This window comes from Prenolepis imparis, unplaced genomic scaffold, assembly GCF_030444845.1.
Source record: "Prenolepis imparis isolate NDT839.2.m4 unplaced genomic scaffold, iyPreImpa1.0 SCAF_1, whole genome shotgun sequence".
NCBI classification, from domain to species: Eukaryota; Metazoa; Arthropoda; class Insecta; order Hymenoptera; family Formicidae; genus Prenolepis; species Prenolepis imparis.
The window spans coordinates 24,944,489-24,962,589 of NW_028141159.1; the positions used below are offsets into that span (position 1 = coordinate 24,944,489).

The window sequence follows — 18,101 nt, forward strand, 5'->3', positions numbered from 1 at the left end:
AACCCTCCTCTACGACTCCGAATTTTTTGTATTCACCCACCTCCTTTTCGAAGAAATTTGTTTTGCTTTCCAGGGAGATAAAGTTCATAAACGAGAATGGATTCTCCGAGTGATAAACCTAACATTTCACATTATAATAATATAAATTAGATAAATACAAACAAAAGTAGAATTAAAATTTTATAATGATTATGAAATAAAATTAAAAAAAAAGAATTAATACAATCTAAAATTTTATAATGATTATGAAATAAAATAAAAAAAAAAGAATTAATACAATCTAAAATTTTATCATAACATCAATTGTGCAATCATTGTGCAAAATATAAAGAAATAAACAAATTAAAATAGTAAAAAGGTTTTTGTATACTACTTATTCAAATCCTAACGCGAAGAACAATCTGTCTGCGACGAATTCGATGTAGTTGCACATGAGTGTACAATTCATTCCTATCAATTGAACTGGTAACGCTTGTGTCAAGAATTCCTTTTCAATTTCTATAGCATCCATGATAATTGATTTTACGCGTTCAAATGATGACTTCTGTACAATGTGTTTAAACATTAAATCTGTCTCACAGATAGAGTTTTCCTCCTGTCACATCCCAGGTTCCATAGAAAGAATTTCGAACTCGTTATAAATATTTTGCTCGATAACGGGTATCCAGTGCAGTATATCTTTGACACAATTAACGAAAGATTGAAATTTCTGTTCGCGAAATTTAAGGAGAAAAATAATTCTTCTCTAAGTAATAATGACACAAGCAAAAAAGAACAGCTTCCAACCACTTTCTTTAACATTCCGTATGTCCCTGGCATTTCCGAGCAATTTAGTCGTGCAATTCGAGACTTGGATACAAAAATATCATATACCGGTATCAATAAGCTCAACAAGTTTATTAAAGTGCATAAAGATAGCTTGCCGAAAGACCTTCACACGAACGTTGTATACAAGATCTCCTGCAATAATTGTGACGCTTCTTATGTCGGTCAAACGCGCCGTTTCCTAAAAACGAGAACAAGCGAACACCGCAACCACATCAATAGAAACACGACGCAGCGCTCGGTCATAACAGACCATAGACTTCTAAACCATGAGTTTGATTGGAACAGCGTGGAGATCCTGGATGAGGAGCCGATTCTAGGGAAAAGACTCGTGTTCGAAATGATTCACATTAAATTACAAAAAAATAGCATCAATTTACAAAATGACACGGAGCGTTTAGACCATATATTGTGTAATTTCAATTTTTAAATTTTTAGGGTGCTGATTTTTAACTATACATTTCACTCGAAATACTTGGAAATATATTTATTGCTCTGTCTGTACAGGAATTTCGCTTTCTCACGCTGTCAATCACTTCTTCTTCTTCTTCCGAATTCGCTCGCAATTATACCGAAATCCCTACTCGTGGGTTGTCCCCACTCGTCGTTTAATGTGCGCAAATATAATATAAAATTGATTCTCGCGCAGGCTGAGGCCTACCTCGCGTCTCATATACAATACTCAACATCCCGCCCACTAATTAATGTCAATTAATTATTACATTGCATCATTCATTGGATCAGTAATCGGTAATTTACACAATTTTGTGATTGCTCGTTTGCACGTTCCATTGGCGACTTTTAACGTTACGACGCGAACCTTATTGTCCGCACCTGCGTGAATTTCAATTACCTTTCCTAATTTCCATTTTAATGGTGGTAAATTATTTTCTTGAATTAAAACAATGTCGTCGATTTTTAAGTTAGTTGTTTCACGCTTCCATTTAGTTTTCCCTTGCAATAAAGTCAAATATTCCTTGCTCCAACGACGCCAAAAGTCTTGCGTAATTTTTTGTACTAACTGCCAACGGTCAAGCCGATTCATTGGTATATCCGTTATATCTACATCGGCGATTATTATTAATGATTCTCCAATAATGAAATGACCCGGTGTTAACGGCAAGAGGTCTGTGGGAGTTGACGGCATTTGAGAGATTGGCCTTGAATTCAAACAGGCTTCGATTTGTACTAATATTGTCGTTAGTTCTTCAAACGTTAATAGATTTTGACCAATGACTCGTTTTAAATGGTGCTTACAAGATTTTACACCCGCTTCCCACAAACCCCCCATGTGAGGCGACGATGGCGGTATAAATTTCCATTCAATGTTATTTGGAGCAAGGAATTCATCGTGAATATCTCTCGAATTCTTCTCGACAGCTAATCGTATTTCGTAAAGTTCGTTTCGCGCTCCTACAAAGTTAGTCGCATTATCGCAAAAAATCCGCTGTGGACATCCGCGACGTCCTACAAAGCGTCTAAGCGCCGCTAGAAATGCACTTGAAGTCAGATCGCTCACGGCCTCGAGATGTATTGCCTTCGTTACGAAACAGACGAACAATGATATGTAAGACTTAGTTGTTTTTCTACCGCGACCTCGATTTAATAACGTTATGATAGGTCCGGCGAAATCGATTCCTGTTACAAAAAATGGACGTTTAGGGATGACTCGATCTGATGGTAACTGTCCCATTATCTGTGATAATGTCTTCGGGTTGTTGCGAAAACAAGTCCTACATTCATGCACCATCTTTCTCGCAATATTTCTTCCCTTGAGCGGCCAATATTTCTCGCGAATTGTATATAACAGCATTTGCGGACCCGCATGTAATGTTCGACGATGCTCCCGCTTGAATAACAATCGCGTAAACCTACTCTCGGATGGCAGAAGGACAGGATGCTTGGTGTCGAATGTCGCAATTGAACGTTGAATTCTGCCGCCCACCCTGAAGAGTCCGTCATTATCAATAAATGGACTGAGCGGCAATATTTTACTTGTAGATCTTATTTGTTTAGTCGCCTTAAGATCGGATAACTCGTTTGCAAAATAAATTCTCTGAGTTTCTAGAATCAATAGTTGATTTGCCTTATGAATCTCGTCTATTGAGATATTATCGTATCTACGTTGATTTTGATTTATTCTACAATTAAATATAAATCGTAAAACTCTTGATAGAATGCGTTCGATCTTAATTAACGAAGAGTAGCTATTCAAGATATGTAGAACAACATGTTTTGACTCATTAACATTTAATAATGCATTCACTTCCGATTTATATTCGGTTTTAACAATATTGATCTCGCGTTGAGATAAATTTATCGATTGTGATTCATTGTGCAAATAATCATCGAATCTCGACAACCAAGCAGGACCCTCCCACCAGAGTTTATAATTTTGTAATTTTTCGAGACTCGTACCTCGCGATATCAAATCGGCCGGATTATCTTCGCTTCTGACATGACGCCAGTGTAATTGCGGGAGCGTCGATTTAATTTCCGCTGTTCTATTCGCTACGAACGTCTTTTGCCGCGATGGATCGCCGCTTATCCACGCTAGCGCTATCGTTGAATCACTCCACGCGAATAATTTATCAATTTTAATCCTTAGAGCTCTCAAAACATTCTTGACGAGTCGTGTCAAAACAACGGCGCCGCAAAGCTCAAGTCTAGGTAAAGTAGTCGTTTTGTTTTTTGTCGGCGCAACTCGTGATTTGGAGCAAAGCAAGGAGCAGCTAACTCTGTTATCGCTTTCAGCCGTTTGTAAGTATACGCACGCTCCATAAGCCCTCATTGACGCGTCACAAAAGGCGTGCAGAAAAAATCGATCAACATTATTTGCTGAGACAACCCTACGCGGAATTTCGATTGAATTTATATCCTTTAAATCGTTTACATAATCGTTCCATGCTTGTTGAAGATCGCTTGTTAACGGATCGTCCCAGTCTAAATTTGCCGACCAAGTCTCTTGCATAATTATTTTTGCTCTAATTAAAATAGGACTAATTAAACCCAATGGATCGAACAATTTGGAAATGTTTGATAGTACTTCCCGTTTTGTTTCGCGTAAATTTCTTGTTATTTTTATAGAAAATTTAAAAATATCTTGCTCGGGCTGTCAATTTAAACCGAGCGTTTTTGCATTAATTATATCGTTCGCTTCGCTAGCTACATTCAGTGATTCGCTCGCTCGCTCGTCCGCTTGCAAATTATTTAGAACTATTTTACAATTTGAACGCCATTTGTGAGGTTCAAATCCACCGCTGTTTAATAATTGTTTCAATTGATTAATCAATTCAATCGCTTCAGTCTCACAACCACTTCCGGTAATAATATCATCCACGTATAAATCATTTAATAAAATTTTAGAAGCTTCTTCGAATTCTTTACTTGCTTGACTCGCCAAATGCCTAACGCATCGTATCGCTAAAAATGGAGCACAGGCTAATCCGTACGTAACAGTATTAAGTCTGAACTCCTGTATAGGCTCATCTATTGAAAATCGCCACAATATTCTTTGATAGTCCCGATCGTCGTTATGTATTAAAATTTGTCTGTACATCTTTTTTAAATCGGCGGTAATTGCAATTGCGTGTAATCGGAACCGTAAGATTATATCTATTATATTGTCCTGTAATTTCGCGCCGACCATTAACGTCTCATTTAACGAGATGCCCGATGCTGTCTTTGCCGAACCGTCAAATACTACGCGCAATTTTGTGGTAATGCTAGATTCGCGCAACACGCCGTGATGCGGCAAATAGATCGGACTTATCGCATTCGAATTTTCTGTTACCTTAGACATGTGATTCAATTGGAGGTATTCTCGCATAAATTCAGAATATCGCTCGTGAAATAATTTATTATTTTGAAATTTGCGCTCCAAATATTTGAACCGTTTCATTGCTATGTCTCTCGAGTTACCGAGTTCCCCCTTGCTTTCTCGAAAAGGTAATCTGACAATAAACCTTCCTGATGTGTCTCGACTCACGGTGTTTATAAATTGATTCTCCGCTTCGCGTTCTTCGGTTGACATCATAATATTTTGATCGATCGGATATTCTTCCAATTCCCAAAATCTTAATAATGTGTCGTTAATAGAGTCTTGTCGAATTGATAAACAAGTATAACCGTTAAATGACAAACCGTTATTAATATGATCGGAAATTAAATATTCCGGTAATGATCCTGCTATTAACCACCCGAATTTACTATTTTGCAGGGTAAATAAATCGTCGCGAAGTTCAATTTTTTCGGATTCTAGTAATTTGAAAAATAACTCGCTGCCTATTAAAACATCGATATTATTTGGATTGTAAAACAAAGGATCTGGTAGCTTCAGATTCTTCGGAATCGGCAACTGAGAGACTTGAATCGAACATGATGGCAATTGCTTTGTTATTCTTGGCACTACCAGACAATATAATTTTGCTGAAAATTCAGATGTTCGTGATTGTACCTGCAACTGACAACCATGCTCGATTACGCAGTTCATTGTGTTTAGACCGTTAACTGATTCGTAAATATTATCTAGTTTTATTCCTAACTTTTTACACGCTGCTGACGTGATAAAATTTGTTTCGCTTGCGCTATCTAATAATACTCGTAATTTATAAATATAATTATTTCGCCCGGTAACGTTTACAATAGCAGTTGACATAAGAACACGCTTACGATTCGTATCGCCTTGCACGTGATGAACCGCTGGGCCGCTCGATGTATCGCTTGATGATCCATAAACAGCTGAGACCTCTTGTTTTGAATTTGCCATCTCCTTGGTGAGATGACATAATGTGTTGTGAGCCTTTCCGCACTTTCGACATGAACTCGATTTGCACCTGGCTACTAGATGATCGTTGCGGAGGCAGTTAATGGATAGCTTCAGTTGTTTTACTGTCTCAATTCTATTTTCTACGGGCAAATTTAAAAATTGATTACAGTGATAAATCAAATATTGGCCTTGACAAATATAACATCGGCGTCCTTGATTTGTAGTAGCTAATGTTGTTTTGCCTTGAATTCTCGAATTAAATGATTGCTTTTTGTTACCGTCGACCTTATCATTGTTATGATTCCTTGACCTAATTTCTCCAACACCTTCGCTTAAGGAAGCTCGTTCTAATACGTGGCACCGTCGTTGTAAAAAGTCCATTATATTATCCGTCGTGGGATTTTCCAGAGTTTGTACATGTTCTTCCTAGCGTCGTTTCGTGGCTTGATCTAAATTCTTTTCTATTAAATAAATTATTAATAGGGAGATTAATCTCCCCGGCTTTCGGTCGGGGATTTCATCGATTGTAAAACTCGGAGATGTTTTTGTACATGATCCACGAGATCTCGAATGGCTCCGGCAGACTCGCGAGGTACGCGTGGCAGCTCGAATAAACATTGAATGTGTCGTTTGCGAATAACCTTGTCATCCTCGTATCGTTTTTTTAATAACTCCCATGCGACAATATAATTTTGATCAGAAATTTCGATTGATTCTATTACTTTTGCTGCAGCACCGCTTAATGAACCGACTAAATACTGGTGCTTTTGTACATTTGATAGATCGCTATCATGAATTAATGTTTTAAAAGTATCAGCATACCTTTTCCATTCTTCGATTGCTCCGTTGAATGTAGGTAATTTGAGGATCGGCAGTTTCACGTGCGGTTCTCGTGGTGTGCCTGCTGATCGTACGCTTAATCGTTCTAACATTTGTTCTTGATGTTCCAGTATCCGTGTTAGAGCATCAATACTTGTATTATTTGTCTGCTCCGTGAGCTGGGGCATGAGAATCATCTGCTGCTCCAAGATTCGTGCCAACACACTTTCACTCGTTTGACTGCCGCCGCTGGTAGTAGCCTGGGCTGTGGTATTTTTATCAACAATGCTCTCGCTGCCAAATATCGGTCATCGAACTCCGTTTCCTCCGACACATCTCGCTCATTGGATTCGTCTTCCGAAATTACTGTTGAAATTTGCTGTGCGATTGCTTGAAATTTACCATGTATTTTTTCCAAACTATGCAAACGTAGTTCGATTTCCTCCTTCGTGGTTGATTCTGGGTCGTTCTTTATGCGATTCAGAAAATTTTCTGTTGCTGTTAATTTTGCTTTAATTGCTCCTCTCTGTCTTCTTAATTGCTCCGCGGTCATCTTGTTAATTAATCGTCGCGCAAAATTTCACTTAAAACCGTTGAAATCGACGTGTACATTTACTGTCCTTGTAATACTTGAATTCCTCGAAGAATAACTGCAAAGGTCACGTCAACACGCAGCCTAATGGCGAATATATCGGTTCGCTATTGTTCTTGATTAAGTTTGATCTGATCGACGCGTGATTAACAGATTTTTGACTACAAGTATTCGTTTAATTTAAATGCAAAATTGTGATTATTTAACGCAGTTTAATCGATCCACATAGTACGAATAAATTATTGATCGGAAATTGTTTCACCGAGTTACTCGCACACGCGGATCCGGCTCGAAGGACCATAAATATGTGTAATTTCAATTTTTAAATTTTTAAGGTGCTGATTTTTAACTATACATTTCACTCGAAATACTTGGAAATATATTTATTGCTCTGTCTGTACAGGAATTTCGCTTTCTCACGCTGTCAATCACTTCTTCTTCTTCTTCCGAATTCGCTCGCAATTATACCGAAATCCCTACTCGTGGGTTGTCCCCACTCGTCGTTTAATGTGCGCAAATATAATATAAAATTGATTCTCGCGCAGGCTGAGGCCTACCTCGCGTCTCATATACAATACTCAACATATATATTTCCCGATGATAGAAAATATGTATAATATCTAAAGCGAAGCGGGCGCTCATTTATCATCTATTTTCTGTCGACCTCATTCTGTGTTTATATTATTGTCTCGATCTCATCTTTCCATTTAAAGACCAGTCGCGATGTATCGTTTAACAAGGGCGATTATATGTACGTTCCCGTAGGCCTCTGTGTTTTTTTAGCATCGGTAAGTTGCCTCTTTCTTTCGTGTTTCTTTGCTAGCTCGATCAACTTTTCCTTAATCAACACAGGTTTGCAACAATATGCATTTACAAACGTTCTCTTTCCGTTTGGTAACGATGAGAGGTGACGCTGTTGCGATTATACATTGGCTGCGGGGCCCTTCGCCGTTTTTTGCCGCACGATCCTTATGCATCTTTTGAATCATTCTTCTTTCTTTTATGTACGTATTGATTTTATCTTTAATTTTAATTATTCTCTATCTCAAGTTGGTCCTCCTTTTCATTAGAATTATACTACATTTCTGTTTACCATCTCCTCACCGTTTTTTGTTAAATAATTTTTTGCCATTTTTTCAATTTTTTATTTTTGTTTTTATTTTATGTTTGTACAGTTTACTGAAGATGGCCCGAATCAGGGACCGAAACGTTTGAATAAATTAATTTTTTAACTCTAAGTTCGTTTCTTCTTTTTTTGTCGCGCTTCTATCCGCGCTCGGCTCTTATTAGCCCGTTTATCTATTAATTTTGAATAGTCAGAGCCTTGATAGTATATGTTTATTATTAAACATTAAACATGCAAAATCGCAATGTAATCCCTAAAAAGTGAACAATAAGTGTGAACATATAAGTTATATAAATACTTAAATACATATAGATATACTTCAACTAATTTACTAACTTCGTCTCGTGAAATTAGTTCATTGCTGAAGGTGAGACCTGGCATGACTCCTCGTTTCTTTAGCCAGAAGATTGCAGCGAAACTGCCACTGAAGAAGATACCTTCGACCGCCGCGAATGCGATGATTGATCCAGTTTAATGCTCAATTAGCCTTCTTTCCCACGCAAGGAAGCGTCTCGATTGCATTAAATAAGAAATCTCTGCAAATAAAATTATGGCATTAATGCATTTAATTGAATTAAAATCGTTAATTTAAATAATAAAATAGTAGATATAAATAAATATAACAAATAATGTATATAACAATATATAATAATTATGTTAGTAATATTAATTATGCAATCTTTTTATATAATTGAAATAAAATCGTCAAAAAACAACATTATATATATCAAGGTAACTGTACTAATACATATTTATGTACATGTGCTGAGATAACTACAAAATATTGCCAACTATAGTACTTGCTTTTCTTTCTGATCAGAAATGTAAGTTTCGATGAGCAAGGAATACATCTCAAAGTGAATATTCTCTGTGGCTATCTGGAAGCCATAGAAACAACGCGCTTCCGCGATTTTCACCTCTTGACTGAATCTCTCAATCAGATTCTCATTAACGATTCCATCGAAAGCAGCAAAAAACGCCAAAACATGAGATAAAATATCTTTCGTCAGAATTAAGCTTCTCCTCCCAGTATTTTTTATCCAACTGTAAAAAGTTAATAAATTATAGAAAATTTAAAGCAAAATTCATTAAACTTTATTTGTATTTCTTTGAGAAAAAATTTATTACAGCGCAATAATTTACCTTGTAAAGAGGTACTTCCTCTATGGTCCAAAAGGATGCCACAGCCTTCTTATACATGTTCCAGATATCAGGAAATTACATGGGAAAAATTATAAAGCAATTTGGGCCTTCCTGAAGTAGTGGTTTCAATTCCGGACTGAACTCTTCCTTCAGTTGTATCTTTCGCACAGCTTTTGTTTTGGAAAGCTATAAAAATTTATATATAATAAATATTTTAATTAATGGAATTTCAATACAAAATAAAATATAATAAAAATAAATTTAAGAAATATTTTTTTTTTTTTTAGCGACTTTTCGGACCTATATTTTTCTCGCCTATTTTCCCGTTGTAAAGTTCGAGGATTATGAATTGATGGAACTTAGTAATCTCAAACCAAGAGATACAGTTCTAAAAATTAGAATTAATTTTCGTGCTTGGCTCTATTGGTCGTTTTAAAAAATCATATTTATTTATTATATAATAAAAATATTGAAATCATATATAGTAATGAAATTATGTTTACTCCATTTTTTAATCCATGGTCCTGAGATATAGTTGGTGATATGATTTCTTTGGTGATATCTGCAAAAAAAAAAAAAGATCACAATTAATCTAAACTTAATAAAATAATATAATCTAAATAAATTCTCTTTAACAAAAAAAGATTATTAATAATGGGGTAATAATTTCCATTGTAATATCCATTTCTTTAATCATTTATTATATTATTCACATAATTACTAATAACTCAATGAAATCTTTGCATAATTCAAACACCGTATTTAAATATTTTTTGAAGAAAATAGTATGTTATATATTTTTTTTTTGTGAAATTAATTGAAACAAATTGTTTCTGAGCAAATGTGACATTTCAGTGATAAAATAATCAATAAAATCATAAAAGATTTCATATTAAGAAATATATTGAATATCGAATTCAGATATGCTTATTATATTCTAGACTAAATAACATTCAGAATTGTAGATTGTGTGGATTGTACTTGTATGGAATAGCAAACCGTAATATATTTATTTGTTATAAATTCAAAGTTAAGTGCCAATCAGAGCTTCGATATATGTATATGGTACCAAAAAATATTAACCTAAACAAGTACTAATCGATGAGAAAATTCTGTAGTAAATTGATCATAGAAAATTGTCTACCTCTTCATTCTAGGTTATTGATGGCATTAAGTTCAACATCATGAATATATCTAATGCTAAAACATTCTGATGAAAAAGCTGCATATTCTGAGTAATTCTGAGCTTGAAAGTCAAAACACAGGTACATGGGTATCTGTACATGTATATGTGTATGTGTGATATTTAAAAATATTGCATTTGTACATTAAATAAACTTGTGTTTTTCTTATATAATTGTTATTATTAATTGTTATATTATTATTAAATATATATAGTATTTTTTTTTTGCTTCAAAACATATTTTTTTTCCCCGAATTATTTAATAAACAGTAGATTTATATATACTTTCATATTGACACGTGTTCAATATTGATTGTGTTGTCAAAAAAAAACTTGACAGAAGAAATATAGGATGCGGTAGAAAGAGGAAAACGTGATTCTGTAGAAAAACGAAAAGAGAAGATGCGGATAGGAAAAAGCAGTGTGCAGTGTACTCTTGAAATAATATATAACGAATACGCGATTATAACTCACGTGTGACGACACATTCTCGAGGTGCTTGCGAACATTCTCCTTAGTGGATTCGTGCAACGCCATCGTATATTCGTTCGCCATTATTTCGTATATTATTTCGGTAGTCGTAGAGTTTCCAGCAACGACGGACAGCTCCCAGTTTTTTCCCAGTTTCAGCGAAGGCGAGGCAAGGGCAGGAAGGAAGTTCACATTACGTGGTAAAATTATATCGATTGGGGCGTCTCATTGGCCTCTCCCGCCAGTGTTTCGCGCCCAAACGTCATCCGCCAATCAGCTGATCGCGCCTTGCCGCCAAATCCCGGCAATTTTCATATATTTCGTCTTTTTCTTCCTTCTCGTTGCGGTGCGTTCAAAAATCCAATTTCTGTGGAAATACATAATGTTAATCATAGACATATAAACATAAGACTGCTTATAAGGTAGTGGAGCCCTAATTTGGGGCATTCTCTTTACGAAAAAGGATAATATGAATTTACTTGTGTGTCTGTCTTCTTCTAAAGAGATTATTAAAGCCGCGCATACTGGTGCGCAGATTACGTCACAAGTCACGTCCACTAGAAACACACAAGTAAATTCATGCTATCTTTTTCCATCAAGAGGATGCCTCTCCCACTCTACAAGCAATGTGGTAGCATCGAGCGTCGGGCACTGCGCAGAAATTCATTGCGCAGAGCATGTTAAGTGAAATAGATTTTAGCTTTTTGCTGTTAATAATAAAAGAAATTTTTCATATTTAGACTTTGCATTATGATATTTCCGCTTACAAAGCACGTAGAGCAAAAATAAAGACACTTTCATTATATAGTTCGACCTCAATCTATCGATTAAACCTAGTAAAAACTCGATCGCTTCAGCCGTTATTGAGCATCCGAATCTATGACTATCTCGAACTGTCCGATTCGCGTAAAGATACACGGTGCCTCGCTTCTGAGAGTCGGCTTCGCCCTAACTAGGCGCGAGACACTACCGTGTCTCTTGATGAGTTATACAAATACTAATTGAGATCAAAAAATTATATTCTAATATGCACACATTAGTATTAAAAATTAATATATGATATCAATTATATATTCATTTATATATATTTTTGTTATATATTTATAAATTTATTAATGAATATAATAATAAATATATATAATTAATATAATATAAATATATATAATAAATTTAACATATTTTTAATAAATATTCACCTATATTAATTTTTTTATTATATTTATTGTATTTATTAATGACTCACCATATATGTTATTATAGCCGCAAGAAGCTAAAATCTATCTCATATTTGATATCTGTGCAATGATTTTCTACACGCAGACGCTCGACACTCGATGCTACAAATTTTTTATATATAATTATATACATGTAATAATAATATAAAATTATATAGAAATATATAAAATTCTGTATATATATTATTAAGATTTGTATATATATAATTATATATGTAATTTAAAATTATATATAATTATACATACACTTATACAGAATTGTATATATATTTCTATATAATTTTATATTATTATATATATAAAATGTACTTACGATTTTTTTTCTTTTTTTTTAGGTTACCCTTCGGATGAAGAGTTCGATGTGCCTTCAAAACCTCGCCTTTAGATTATATAGAGATACTATTATGTAGACATAAGAGTCTCTATTTCTTTTTTTCTTAAATATAAAATACTTCTTTTCTTAATTTTTCTAATGAAGTTGAAGATGTACTCGAATGTTATCCAGTCTTTGTCCTTAACAGTCTTGATAATATCGATATTCCTTAAGATTTTTCTTGCTCTTAGTTCTGCATCCTTTACTATTCTTTCCTCGCCATACTTATTGCACTGCCATATAACATGATTCAAATTTTCGCTTTCACCATCGTAATCACATCTAGGATCCTCAATATAATTTTTCTTATATATAGCTAGATAGTGACTCATTAAGATTAAAATGGTTTGCTCTTATTCTATTTATGACACACACAATGTCATAAAATATCTATTTTTATTAAACTTATGAAACCAAAGCTTTTTTCTTTTTCTTTCATAAAATTTTTCAAAATAAAATATTCCTTTATAATTTGCATCTTTAATTAATGAATCCTGTGTCATATAACAAGTAAGTACATTCTAAGTACATTCGCGTTCTAACTGAAATAAAACTTAAATATGCTAGTCACATTCTTCCACTTATCTCATTATTCCTCCTGCAGCGTATCCTCCCAGCCTTCCCACATTTCATCGGGAACCCAAAATTCATTTTCCACTTCGAACACGCGTCTCAACTTAAAAATATCATTATACTTAGATCCGAGGAACTTCTTTTTCTCCCCCCAAAGATACCTTATACGCTTCCTATTCATACGTCGTACAACGAACCTTTTCCACAGTACAGGTTCATTCTTAATAAAAGTTTCTATTTCCACACGCAATGGATTCTGTAAAATAATAATATTAATAAAAAACACAATATTTACAGTTTTCACAACACATTAATTATAGTTTTTAATATTATACTCACATTTAAAGGAAAAAAATCAAAAAGTTGTAAAAAAAAAACTAATAATTATATTCAAAATCGAACTCAACAATATTTCTAACTTTACTATTTTTTTCCTTGTTATTTTTCTCCCTCTTGTACCAACTTTTCACTACACGTGCTTAATCACTACTGTGCAGGCGTTTATGGAACAGTACCAGACGACAAAATCAAATCCATACTCCATCTCCATTGCCTGCGCAGGACAACGCAGGATATCACTTTCGCACGCATATAAAATCTCTGCGTTATATCGTAGAAGCACCCCAAGCTCTTTAAAAGCTCCTTGAAATTAAGAAAGAAGATACTTTCGGTAGTTATTTCGAGTTATTTATGTGGATAATTGATATGACTGTGATAATTGCATTGATCACAAAAATCAAGAGAATATTTTTTTATTAAAAAATAAGTAAAATTCAGGCAGCTATAAGTTCGGTAGAAATGAACGAAATTTAAATCTAACAAAAGGATTTTAAAGCTTGAAATTTCTACTTTTGAAAGGAGCATTATTTTTTTGTGTTTCTATTTTTTTGTCTTCTGAGTTTGGTAATTTTTACATAAAGAATACAAGATTTTTACATAAAGAACCACAAGCTAAACAAAATGAGAAATTTTTGTCCTATTTTGAGACCTGTCACTATCTCAAAAAAAAAATGGATGGACACAATTTTTGACTTTTCAATGTAAAAACTTAAAGTTTTTTCTACAAAATCTTTTTTTAAAAATGTTTCTAAGATTTTTTAAATTATTGAGTTATCGCGGATTAAGTAAAAAATGAGCATTTTGACTTTGATTGTTCATAACTTCATTAAAAATCGTATCGTAATTTAAAAAAACAGATTCTTAAAACTGAATCTTTGCTCTATCGAACGTATAATTGCCACATTTTCTTAATAACATATAGACATGATTCTAATGGATGAAAATAACGAATAAATAAAATAATAAATAAAAAATAAAAATTAGCAATTTTGTCATTTTTTATTTTGATCCAGAAAAGAATTAAAAGAAGTTGCTTAATTTAAATGGAAAATAAAATTTAATCAACATAAATTGATTTCCAGTGCACTGATGACACTATGTACATACATTGATTCTTTGACTAAGTGTCAGCAAGAACAAAAAAAAATTTGTTTTTGGATCATCTTTAATTGACAAAAATTCATGCATCTTGATTTCTATTTCCATCTTACATTTTCGATAAATCTTTAAAACGATTGAAAAAGAGATAAGGAACAAGGAATGAAAAATCCGTACGTCATGATTTATAATAAAATAGTGCTTATATGATTAAAATAAACTATCGCCGAATAGCGATAGCGATAACGTTTTTCAATTAAATTTTTTGCTTTTTTGAGTTCGGCCAAAAAGTACATCAACTTGTTTTGCATAAATTTGTTTTGTAAATTCATCTATTGAAAATGATTCAAAGGAAGATCGAAAAGTTCAAATCACATAAAAAAGATTTTAAGATAAGTTTGTTGCGCGCCTTTTTTTTACACATAATTCTTATTAGTCCATTTCTTATCTGAAGTTTTGTATTGATATATTACAGTCTAGTCGCTTTTTTATTATCTTCTTTTATGAATATTTCCTTAGAAACTATAAGCTTCCAAAATATGCATAGGAAAAAATTATCAATGTAAATCTCTCTGTCATATAATTACAGCTTTTATTAAAAAAAGATCTATTTAAAATTTTTTAATTTTATATTTTATAATACCGGAAGTCTGCTATCCGGAAAACACCGAACATTTGGCAGAAGCGCCGAGCGCCCATTGTTTTGTAATCGTTAAGACCGGAGCACAGATTTTTGCATAACGTATAATGCATAAAGAATTCAACCAATCAGAGTCCTTCATTTCTATTCCCAGGATACAACTGAAAGATTCTGATTAATTGAATCCCTTAAGCGGACAATGTCTACAATAAGAATTTAAGACGAAAGACAAGAAATTAACCAATTACAGTTGAATGTAAGAAGAATAATCGAATATAATTGGTTAATTTCTTATATCTTATGTCTAGGATCGTTGTCCGGCGCCGAAGCCGAGTAGTACTCCTGTATAGACGATCCCCCACCGGGCCGCCTAATAATACGAAAAATCCAGTCGGCGCGTGTAAAAAACCCGTATATAATCAGCATGTCAATACCTACCAATTTCAGGTTGCGCAGTCGCGCATCAAGCCAAATCGTAGAGATGGAGATAGGGTGGAGATACAGCCGCGCGCCGCGCGTCCAGTAAACAAGGACAGATATATTTTCTATCTTTCTCTTATCAAGGCAACGCGCTCACTTTATATGCGTTGAATGAATTTTTACAGCTTTTATATATTATATATTAAATAAAAATTGATGCTCTATATGCCATAAATATAATGTATATGTATACATGTATATATTATATATATATTTTCTTGTGTGTGTGTGTGTATATATATATATATATATATATATATATATATGCATATATATAATAAATAAAAATAAAAAAATTATATTAATTAAAGCAGTATTTTTTTAATTCAGTAAAATGTCTATAAAAGTATAAGATAAAAAGTAAATATTTTATAAAATGAATTAATTTAATTAATTCAATTTAATTATTTTTTGTATATACTTTACATTTTGAGTCAATATATTTTTTTGCATAAAATATTTAAAATATCTATCTATAATATATATTCTTGATAATTTAAACTTAATGTTTCTATATACGCAGGATCTCGATGAAAAACGTTTAAAGAATAATAATTATAATAATTTTAATATATTTTTGAATCGGATGGAAGATGCACAGTGTGGCGAAAAAGAATTGTGAATTGACTTCGATTAATTTGATATTCACTATAAAACTCGGCGGTAGTTCAGTAATGGTATAGGTATAGGGCTATATGAGTGCTGGAGGAGTTACTATTTAATTTTATTGAGGATATAATTAATTATGAAACATAAATTGCCATTTTAAAAATAATCTAGCCGCCAGTGCGGAAAAACTTGGACTCGAAAATTAATGTATTTTCCAACAAGACAACGATTCGAAGCATACAGCTTATAACACTAAAAATTGGCTGTTGTATAATCTACCCCGACAATTGCATTCTTCTCCACAATCACTGGATTTAAATCCCATAGAGCGCATTTGTGCAGTATTCCCGAAAATGCAATGAGGAAAAGGCAAGCATCGAATCGTGCAAATTTTATTAAAATTTTGAGACGAAATTTCACCTATTGTTACGAAAAATCTCATTAATTCGATGCCACGAAGACTATAGACAATGATGATCGACTCTAAAGGATACTCGACAAAATATTAATTTTATTTTTTATTATTAAAAAATCAAGCTGTATGAATACTTTTTGTGCCTTTGAATATCATAATTTTTATTATTTTATTGTTTTGAAGTATAAAATGTTATAATTTATAAGTTTTGTTGGTAAATCTGTATAAATCTGTATAAAGGTTACACATTTATCTAATTGTGTTTGAATCGGTCTCACCGATTTAAACGCTCTTAGATATGTGTAGGGGAAAGTATTCTGAGTAATTCCCCGCAAGAATCAAGTGGAGGTCGGCATTGGTTTAGGATTTAGGAGATAAATGAAAATTTGACACGAAAGTTTGTATACGATGTAATAATGTGTTATTTTTTGACGAAAAAAATCTCTTTATGATCTTTATGTATGGGCGGGGGAGAGGCTAACCCTTCCCTTCCATCCTCATCCTCCAAAAAAGTCTAACCTAACCTAACCCAATCAATGTCCACGGAATGAATTTTTATTAGTAATACTTCACCCCTTAGTCATAGGTTTGGGTTAGACAAAAAGTGAATCTTGCAAAGTACATGCGTGGACACGTGGGGGTTTCGCCCTCCCTACGGGAGGGCTCCACTTATTATCGGAGAAATAAATAAAAATAATACTGCATGTAAGAACATATATATTTTATCTTCTTTTATAAAGAAGGTGGATAATGTTTTGCCATTATGTAAAAAAATACCTCTATTCGTTCTTTAAATGTAAATTTTCGTTTGAAAATAAATTCTGCGATATATAACCAGCATAATATTGTTTCCGAGTATTATCGTGGAATATTAGCACAAGTATCTCTCCAAGTTCTTTCAATGTTCTGAGTATGAGCTTTAATGCCAGAATCAACGAAACTGTACGAATGATTAACAGAGTCAATAAGTGTTTATATCCTTTATTTTCCAGACATTTATACGCTTTCCAACAGTCAGATATAATCGTTGTACCAGGCTTGATCCATTTTTTAATAACCGTTAACAATGTACTTATGCAGACTGATCTGGTACACAAAGATTTAAATAAAGATTTTTTTTGTTTCCCGCTCAAAACCGCCAATATCTACTGTCCTGTAATTAATCGACCTTTTTCAAATTTTCTTTTTCCTATTTTCGCTCGATCTATTTCAAATGCCTTCTCCACCTAACATTTCAGTATTATGCTCTATCAAGACAAAGCTAAAAAAGAATTTTTTAATACAAAAACGAAAAGATAATTAAATATAAAAATATATAAAAATATAATGAAAAATACCTTGCGACAGAAATGTAACCAATCGACAACAGTACGATCGGTATTTAGTTCATTCATGAGGAATACATGTCGAGG

The 18,101-nt window shown here is 33.3% G+C and overlaps 2 protein-coding genes and 1 long non-coding RNA gene across 9 annotated transcripts in view; all 3 read right to left on the reverse strand.

The window, feature by feature from the left end:
* LOC145937748 (uncharacterized) overlaps nt 1-18,101 on the reverse strand; it is a 412,856-nt gene that overhangs the window by 71,521 nt on the left and 323,234 nt on the right. The gene's annotated exons all lie outside the window — the stretch shown is intronic.
* Nucleotides 1,544-3,796, reverse strand: LOC145938309 (uncharacterized). The gene has a single exon (XM_083041812.1). It carries the CDS (start codon nt 3,794-3,796, stop codon nt 1,544-1,546), a length of 2,253 nt encoding a protein of 750 aa, XP_082897938.1.
* On the reverse strand, nt 3,900-13,584 carry LOC145937481 (uncharacterized). 7 transcript variants are annotated; one of them, XM_083040518.1, is made up of 10 exons: nt 13,448-13,584; nt 13,306-13,364; nt 12,503-13,211; nt 10,931-11,294; nt 9,777-9,835; nt 9,274-9,459; nt 8,935-9,174; nt 8,467-8,666; nt 6,416-8,383; nt 3,900-6,054 (listed from the first exon to the last, which is right to left on the reverse strand). In XM_083040518.1, exon 10 carries the CDS (start codon nt 5,972-5,974, stop codon nt 3,941-3,943), a length of 2,034 nt encoding a protein of 677 aa, XP_082896644.1. In that variant the 5' UTR covers nt 5,975-6,054; nt 6,416-8,383; nt 8,467-8,666; nt 8,935-9,174; nt 9,274-9,459; nt 9,777-9,835; nt 10,931-11,294; nt 12,503-13,211; nt 13,306-13,364; nt 13,448-13,584; the 3' UTR covers nt 3,900-3,940. The 7 variants fall into 7 exon arrangements, with proteins under 7 accessions (XP_082896644.1, XP_082896672.1, XP_082896682.1 ...); XM_083040546.1 differs by having other exon boundaries at nt 3,900-5,733; nt 5,872-6,054; nt 12,503-13,364; XM_083040556.1 differs by having other exon boundaries at nt 3,900-5,733; nt 12,503-13,364.